Consider the following 9,724-nt stretch of genomic DNA (forward strand, 5'->3'; position numbering starts at 1 on the left):
TCAACCCTCCTTGTCCGCCACGTTCAGAGAGTCCGGTATATGTTTATTTGTTTTGTTTGTTGTTACTGTTTGAATACTACCTTCTGTAACTGTAGAGAGGAGTGATTTATGATTATAATTGGTTTCCACTGGAGATCCCTGAGGTAAATTGGTCTTAGGAATGTCCTGGGTAATTACTATGTCTTTAATGAATTATACAGGATCTGGACTCCTATGGGATGCAGGGCTCTTAAGGCCCAGGAATTCCCATAAAACAGTGTGAGAAGGGATGGTGCAAGTAGATTATTTGTAAAGAGGCCAGTACTTCCTGTACTTGCAAACAAAATAAAGATGAGCAGGATCCTGAACTAGAAACTTAGACTTGGCCTCAATACATCTGGATACATTCAGGAAAATGAACTGGTGACTGGCTATAAATCCCAATGAAATTCCAATATCATGCAGGACAGTTTTTCAGGTATGATGACATTCTTCTTTTCTCTGTCTCCCAGAACTTTTCATGATCATCATATAAACCATATTTATAAGCATGGGTTCATTATAATAACTCATTATGTAATTTTCTCTCCATATTACACCATTTCAACAAGAGAACAGTGCTGTGAGATGGAGTTAGCTGCTATAGTGCTGAATGGCTGTTTACTTTCCTCTAGGGGGTCTTAGCAATCTCTGAAAAACATTCTACACAAGATAGTGATCAGTTATATTGCATAAGTTCACAAATCTGTGTTTTGTGGTAATATCTGTGAATGTTCCTAAGTGAAGTCCACCAAGGAATACATTTCTGTCATGTAGGTGTTTGTGTGAAAGTACAAGGAGAGCTACACTTTAAAATTCAGGGTTTCTACAGAATTCAAGAAGATACGCTGCCATACTAAATGTAAGAAACATATCACTTGTGATTTTCAAGTGCTGTTTAATTTGAGAAAGTTGTGCTGAATATCCTAAAGATGGTATGAAGTCTTTTGGTCCATCAGTGTTAACAGTGAATGGAGATTTATCTGACTTGTACTGTTTGTAAATATGCCTACCTAACAGAAACATGGTGTACATTTACAAAAGAAAGAGAAGCTGGGCACAAAGGCACATACCTATAATGCCAGTGCCCAGGAACCAGAGGCAGGAATTTAGCATGTTTAAGGCCAATCTTGGATATACAAGAACATATTTTTAAATTATACATGATATTTTTTCCTGCATGTTTTCTTCCTCTGTAAAGCTAATCTCCAAAGTCTAAATGTGCAAACTCGGAATTTGCGCTGCATTGAACACTGTAAGTCTGTGAACAGCTAAGCCATCAGATTTGGGTATAACATTTCAGAGAAACTTGCTTAGATATTTTGATGTTTCTCCTCTTTTGTTAGCTATGAGCATGATAGGTTCATTAGCCAGTGCCTTGCAGAATCACAGAATGGTGTGTGTGTGTGTGTGTGTGTGTGTGTGTGTGTGTGTGTGTGTGTGTTCACCCATACTTGTGACTTAGGATACATACTGCCCAGTGTATGAGTCTGATTAGGGCAAAATTAGAAAAACTGTCTAGAATATTGGAATCCATGAGAAGAATGCATACAGAGTTGTATCTTAGCAGAAAATGCAAACTTTTTTCTAGAGTGAACCATCTTTTTCTCTAATACCTTCATTTGATTGCAAGAAACACGTTTTGTTATGAAGTATCAGTTACTTAACTCAAAGTCTACAAATTTCAATGACATTATAGAATATCTACACAGCAACTGGGATTTTTTTTCCAAAATTGGCATCTGGGTTTAACCACTTGATATATAAATTAGCCATCACAAACAGAAAAGATATTTGAAGAATAACTCATGTGAAGATCCCAAAGTAACTTTGTTGCATCTTCCTTTTTATACTTCATAAAAATCTTCAACATGTCTGTCTTCTGCACCAAAACAACACAATTGGGTGGAGTAAAGCATAAGGATATGATTTGGAGTTATTAATATTGCTGAAAAGTGATAGAAAGGATTAACCATTGTACTGTGGGAAAGCAATGGTAACTCTGACACTATAGAGTATAAAATTTAGTTCTAACTGGTAAACATTTCTCTTTAAATTGATAGTTTTCTACAATTGAAGTCGAATAAATCTGTATTAATTTGAACAGAGAGTAACAAGTCTTCACTGGACAAATTTATACATTGTACAGATACTGGTCCTAGTTGGATATTAAGAATGATTTTGAACAACCATAGGCAATGAAGTCATGTGAGACCATTGATGCATGTAGATTTATGTGAATGTGGATTAAACAGTGATTAAAATAATAAGTGCATGTGGACATGTGATATATATAGGATCTAAAGACATAGTGAAGGTCTTAATATAGGGAGATAAGGTATATTTAGTTGTCTATGTTATAAGTAATAACCTTTACATACAAATGAGGATGAACCAAGTGAAGGGGAAGAAAGGGAAGGAAGTGATAGGGAAGTACATGAGGAACTGTAAAATTTAGGAGTGGAAGAGTTTTAACCCCAGAATTGGTGAAGAGAGAAAAGCAAGTGTTATTGTGAGACCATATAGGGCTATAACACCGGCATGTTTGAGATAATAAAATAGAATTTGTGTCCCTCATAGGATCTTTGTTCTTTTCTTTAGGGCAACAGTGGAAATATGAAAATAAAGCGGAAAAGCAGTGATGGATCTGCTCTGTGTCAGAACGCCACAGTGTGAAGGAACCAGGTTGAAGGAGAAGAGAAGGGACAGGAGACATGAGAACATCAAATTGAGTCTCCTTCTGTATTCCAGTAAAGATACCGTATGATCCTCATATATAGATATAATCTCACAGAAAGGAATGAATAAAAAAGGAGAATGGAATATATAGATATAATCTCACAGAAAGGAATGAATAAAAAAGGAGAATGGAATATATAGATATAATCTCACAGAAAGGAATGAATAAAAAAGGAGAATGGAATATATAGATATAATCTCACAGAAAGGAATGAATAAAAAAGGAGGAGAATGGAAGTGAGACTCTGTATAATGTATGACAGCAGTTCAAGGTAACAAAAAAAAACCAAATGGATCAAAGTTCACAGATTTCTGAATCAAAACTGAATTTCTTTTACTCTACTAAGGGAGACTGGGAAGTAATACATGGCATGATTGGAAGGCAACAAAGTGAAGACATGAATTCACTTGGGGCTTCTGTGCTCCTGGTGTCTGTCACACATGCAATGGAGGGAAGATGATTAGTGAACAGTGGAGCAGAAATCTCTAGGCTACAGAGACATGGATGTCTGAATTTGTAATGTTTATCTATGTCATTGTAGTATGTGTAATTTTTCTTGAAAGTTATATAAAATTACAATGACATAGTTTATCAAATTCTTCAAGAACATCAATATACGAAAATAGAGCAAATTACAAATGAACAAACAAGAGTTGATTAGGCAACAGGAAAAAGAAGCACTACTTCATTTTGTATCTCAGTAGAAAAGGCATAGAGAGTTCTAGGAAATGATGGGAGATAGAAACATGTTATGAATTTGGAAAAATCATTGATAATTGTAATAAATACAGACATCTGGAGTTTGGGGTTATAGTTAATATGACGACTGTCAGATATATATGTTCTTATATATCTTAGATATATGTTCACTTTATTTTATTTTAAATGATCCTGATATTTTCTCCTTAGGATATTAGAGAATAAGAATGATAATGAAGAACCAAAGTGTCATCTCCCAGTTCCTCCTCCTGGGCCTACCAATCCCCCCAGAACAACAGCACCTGTTCTATGCCCTGTTCTTAGCCATGTACCTCACTACTGTCCTGGGGAATCTCCTCATCATCGTCCTCATTCTACTGGACTCCCATCTCCACACACCCATGTACTTCTTTCTCAGCAATTTGTCCTTTGCTGATTTCTGCTTTTCCTCTGTCACAATGCCAAAATTGCTGCAGAACATGCAGAGCCAAGTACCATCCATCTCCTATGCAGGCTGCCTGACACAAATATTCTTCTTTCTATATTTTGGATACCTTGGGACCTTCCTCCTTGTAGTAATGGCCTATGACCGCTATGTGGCTATCTGTTTTCCCCTTCATTACACAAACATCATGAGTTCTAAGCTCTGTGGGAGCCTGGTGGTACTGTGTTGGGTGCTGACCACATTCCATGCTTTGCTACACACCCTACTCACAGCCAGATTGTCATTCTGTGATGACAATGTGATCCCCCACTATTTCTGTGATATGACTACTTTGCTGAAACTGGCTTGTTCTGACACCCATGATAACAAATTGGCAATATTTATCTTAGGAGGCCCTATAGTTGTACTCCCTTTCCTTCTCATCATTGTTTCCTATGCAAGAATTGTTTTCTCCATCTTCAAGGTCCCTTCTTCCCATGGTATCCGTAAAGCCTTTTCTACCTGTGGTTCTCACCTGTCTGTGGTGTCGCTATTCTATGGGACAGTCATTGGTCTCTACTTATGTCCTTCTGCTAATAACTCTACTGTGAAGGAGACCATCATGACTTTGATGTATACAGTGGTGACTCCCATGCTCAATCCCTTCATCTATAGCCTTAGGAACAGAGACATGAAGGGAGCATTAGAAAGAGTATTTTGTAAAAAGCAAAGTACTTCCTTCCTATGATGGTAACACTTTAGATTTTTATATAATTTCTTTTAGAAAAAAATTAATATTAATATTGGATGTTGTTACAGAATTTTTACTCACTTTGGATGTTACTGTTTAAAGGTCCCACAATATAACTTTTACTACAAAAATTAGAAGGAGTTTATATGAGTAGCTGAATTTGGAAAATAATTTTGAGGGACCTGAATATGCACTCCTTGTTTTGTCCAGGCAGTCCTGGATATTTTAGTAGACTTAAAGTCATATATAATCCCCATCATTATTCCAGGATTTTCTCATTTTGTCCTAATGTCTACTATGACTATGTGCTTATATATGTATACTCTATGATCTCAGATCCATACTTAAAATTATCCAAATATCTCAACTCACCAGCCCTTTTCCAGGCTTTCACATGTTCTTTCTACAGTCTGTAATTAAATAATTATATAATTTAATCCCCTAAAATCTATCTAATCCATTGTCTATACCAGTTTTGACTCTTAACAGATTTCAGTAAGTCCTTGGTATTTTGTTTTCATTATTGTACTTTTTTTCTATATCTGATATTTATCAGTAGCCAGGGACAACTTGATGTGTTTCTTCAAAATTATACAAAAATATTTGGTTACAGCTTGATGTTTTCTTTTCTTTTTCTTTCTTTATGGGCTTGATTTTATTTTGTTTTCTTGGTTTTGGTGAGTTTTGATGTTATAATGGGTGATTTTTTGAAATATAAGTTAAAATTGTGTGAGTAGGGAGGGGAAGAGTGTCTGGAGGGAGAAATATGATCAAAATATATTTAACTTAATTTTTAAAAAGATAAAAATAAAGCATAAAATATATATTTTTTAAAAAAACTGAATTCCAATAAATCAATGTCTTAAATATAAGACATGGAAATATGAGACCATTATTAGAAGGAAACCCCAGAAAAAGTCTTTAGATTTGAGGATAAAAACAGACATAAAAATCAATCAAAAAAACCAAAAAGTGGCAAGTGGGATTACATCAAACTAAAAAGGCTGAGCATGGCGTCCCACCATAGAAAATGGGCCACAACAATCTGGCTCATGCACCAGGGGTAGATGCTGGTCCTGCTGCCAGGGGCCCCTCACATAATCCAAGCTTCAACACTGTTTCCCACATGTGGAAGGCCTAGTTTGGTCCCATGGAGTCTCCACAGCTGTCGGTCTAGTGTTCATGAGTCTCCACGATCTTGGACCAGCTGTCTTTGTAGATTCCTCCATCGTGATTTTGACCTGCCTTGCTCATATATTCCCTCATAGCTCTTTTTGCCTGGATTCTCTGAGCTTGACCTGGTGCTTGTTTGTGGATCTTTGCATCTGGTTCCATCAGTTTTTGAAAGAAGCCTCTATGATAAGAATCAGAGTATTTACCAATTTGATTAGAGGGGAAGGTCAGTTTGGGGACCCTGTCCACTATTGCTGGGAGTCTTAGTTGGGGTCATCCTTGTGGATTCTTATGTATTTCCCAAGCATTAGGTTTCTCCCTAACACCATAGTGACTCTCTCTATAAAGATATCTTTTTCATTTCTTTCCCACTTCATCCCTCTCCCCTCAACCATTCTGTTCCCTCATGTTCTCATGCATCTTACCCTCCACTTTACAGTCTCCCTTGCCTTCAGCTTACCTAAGAGATCTCATCTAATTTCCTTTCCCAGGGTGATCCATGTGTCCCTCTTAGGGTCATCCTTGTTGCCCATCTTTTAAAACTGTGGATTGTAGTCTGGTTATCCTTGGCTTTACATCTAATATCCACAGATGGGTGAGTACCTCACTCAGAATTTTTTTCTAGTCCTATCCATTTGCCTGCAAATTTCATGAGGTCATTTTTTCCTAAAGTTGAGTGATACTCTATTGTATAAATATACCATAATTTCCTTATTCATTTTTCAGTTGAGGGACATTTAGATTATTTACAAGTTCTGGTATTATGAATAATGCTACTATAAACATTGTTGAGGAAGTGACCTTGTAGTATGGATTGAGTAACCTTTGGGTATAATCCCAAGATTAATATCTCTGGGTTTTGAGGTAGGTTGATTCCTAATTTTCTGAGAAACCACCATACTGATTTTCAAAGTGGTTGTAGAAGTTTGCATTTTCTGGATAGGTTCCACATACCAATATTGAATCAAAAATAGATAAACAATTGAAATAGACCTATAATCCCTAAGGAAATAGAAACAGTCATCAAAAGTCTCTCAAACAAAAAATTAAAATCCTAGTAACAGATGACTTCAGTGTAGAATTTTTCAAGAATTTCAGAGGAGCTAATTCTAAAACTCTTCAAATTGTTTTACGCATTAGAAACAGAAGGAACATTGCCAAACTCTATTTACAAGGCTATAGTTATCCTGATACTCAAACCACATGAAGATGCAACAAAGAAGGGGAACTACAGAACAATTTCCCTAATGAACACTGATGTAAAAATACTAAATAAAATAATGGCAAACCAAATCCAAGAACATATCAAAAAATGATCCACCATGAATGACCAAGCAAACTTGATCCCAGAGATGTCAGGTTGGTTCAACATATGGAAATCTGTCAAGGTAATCCACCATATGAAAAAATGAAAGCAAAAAAAAAAAAAAAACACGATCATCTCATTAGGTGATGAAAAAGGCTTTGAGAAAATCCAACATTTATTCATGATAAAGGTCTTGAAGAGAACAGGGATACAGCGAACATATCTAAACATAATAAAAGCATTCCATCCAAAATTAAAGAATATACCTTCTTCTAGGGACCTCATGGAACATTCTCTAAAATTGTCCACAAACTAGGTAACAAAGAAATCCTTAACAGATAGCAAAAATAAAGAATAACCCCATGTATCTTATTGGATCACTATGGCTTAAAATTAGAATTCAATAGCAACACTAATTTTAGAAAGCCCACAAACACACAGAAACTAAACAATGCACACCTGAATAACCAATGGGTCAAGGAAGAAATAAAGGAAGAAATTAAAGAATTTCTAAAAAATCAATGAAAATGACCACACAACATACTGAAATTTATGGGGCACAATGAAAGCAGTCTTAAAAGGAGAGTTCATAGCACTAAATGTCTACATAAAGAAGCTGGAAAAATTCCACACCAATGAGTTAACTGAACAACTGAAAACTCTGGAACAAAAAGAAACAAACTCACCCAGGAGGACTACATGACAGGAAATAATCAAATTGAGAGCTGAAATCACCAAAGTAGAAACAAATAAAACAATACAAAGAATCAATGATACAAAGAGTTGATTCTTTGAGAAAATCAACAAAATAGACAAAACTTTATCCAAACTAACCAAGAGGCAGAGAGAAAATATCTAAATTAACAAAAACTGAAATAAAAAAGAGGACATAAAAACAGACACAGAAGAAATACAGAGAATCATCAAGTCATATTTCAAAAACCTGTATTTCACAAAATTGGAAAACTTAAAGTAAATGGACAGCTTTCTGGAAAGATATCACTTACCAAAATTAAATCAAGACAATATAAGCACATTAAACAGACCTATAACTGCTGAAGAAATAGAAACAGTGATTAAAAAGTCTCCCAACCAAAAAAATCCCAGGACCAGAGGGTTTCAGATCAGAATTCTAAAGAACTAATACCAGTACTTTCAAAGTATTCCACAAAATAGAAACAGAAAGAACATTACCGAACTCTTTTTATGAGGCTCCAATTACCCTAATACCCAAATCACAGAAAGACATTACTAAGAAAGAGAATTACAAACCAATCTCACTCACGAACATTGATGTTAAAATACTAAATAAAATGCAGGCAAATTGAATCAAAAAACACATGAGAACAGTCATCCACCGTGATCACATCTGCTTCATCCCAGAGATACAGGGATGGTTCAACATATGAAAATCTGTCAACATAATCCACTATATAAACAAACTGAAAATAAAAACCACATGATCATCTTATTAAATGTTGAAAAAGCTTTTGATAAAATACAACATCCCTTCAGTTTAAAGGTCCTGGAGAGAGCAGAGATACAAGGAACATACCTAAAGATAATAAAGGCAATATACAGCAAGCCATCAGCCAACATCAAACTAAATGGAAAGAAACTCCCAGCAATCCCACTGAAACCAGGAATAAGACAAGGTTGTCCATTCACTCCTTATCTATTCAATATAGTTCTTGAGGTCCTAGCTAGAGCAATAAGACACTAAAGGAGATCAAGGGGATACAAATTGGAAAAAAAGAAGTCAAATGCTCACTATTAATAATATCATAGTTTACATAAGAGACCCCAAAAATTCTACCAAGGAACTTCTACAACTCATAAACACTTTCAGTAATGTAGCAGGATACAAGATTAACTCAAAAAATGAGTAGCTCTCCTGTACACAGTTGATAAATGGGCTGAAAAAGAAATAAGAGAAACATCACCCTTCACAATAGCCAAAAATAGCATAAAATATCTCCGAGTAACTCTACCCAAACAAGTGGAAGACTTGTATGACAAGAGCTTTAAATCTTTGAAGAAAGAAACTGAAGAAGACACCAGAAAGTGGAAAGATCATGCATGCTCTTTGGTAGGTAGAGTTAATATAGTAAAAATAGCAATCTTACCAAAATCAATCTACAGATTCAATGCAATGCCCATCAAAATCCCAGCAAAATTCTTCACAGACCTCGAAAGAATGGTACTCTTCATATGCAAAAGCAAAAAACCCAGGATAGCCCAAACAATTCTGTACAATAAAAGAACTTCTGGAGGTACCACATCCCTGACTTCAAATTGTACTACAGAGCTACAGTACTGAAAACAGACTGCTATTGGCATAAGAACAGACAGGAGGACCAATGGAACCAAATAGAAGATCAGGATAGGAATCCACACACCTTTAAATACCTGACTTTTGACAAATAAGCTTAAATTATAGAATGGAAGAAAGAAAGCATCTTTAACAAATGGTGTTAGCATAACTGGATATCAATATGTAGAAGAATAATAATAGATCCATATCTATCACCATGTACAAAACTCAAGTCCAAATTGATCAAAGACCTCAACATACATCCAAGCACACTGAACCTTATAGAGGAGAAATTGGGA

General features: G+C 35.5%; 1 protein-coding gene across 1 annotated transcript; it reads left to right on the forward strand.

Moving 5' to 3' along the window:
• Window positions 1–3,684: 3,684 nt before the first annotated feature.
• LOC119811908 (olfactory receptor-like protein I9) lies at window positions 3,685–4,629 on the forward strand. Its single transcript, XM_038326083.1, has one exon. It carries the CDS (start codon window positions 3,685–3,687, stop codon window positions 4,627–4,629), a length of 945 nt encoding a protein of 314 aa, XP_038182011.1.
• Window positions 4,630–9,724: the final 5,095 nt, after the last annotated feature.

This window comes from Arvicola amphibius, chromosome 4 (genome assembly GCF_903992535.2).
Source record: "Arvicola amphibius chromosome 4, mArvAmp1.2, whole genome shotgun sequence".
Classification (NCBI taxonomy): Eukaryota; Metazoa; Chordata; class Mammalia; order Rodentia; family Cricetidae; genus Arvicola; species Arvicola amphibius.

Excerpts from the sequence above, each read along its gene's own strand:
- LOC119811908 (XM_038326083.1), top strand. The coding sequence starts at position 3,685 with ATGATAATGAAGAACCAAAGTGTCATCTCCCAGTTCCTCCTCCTGGGC.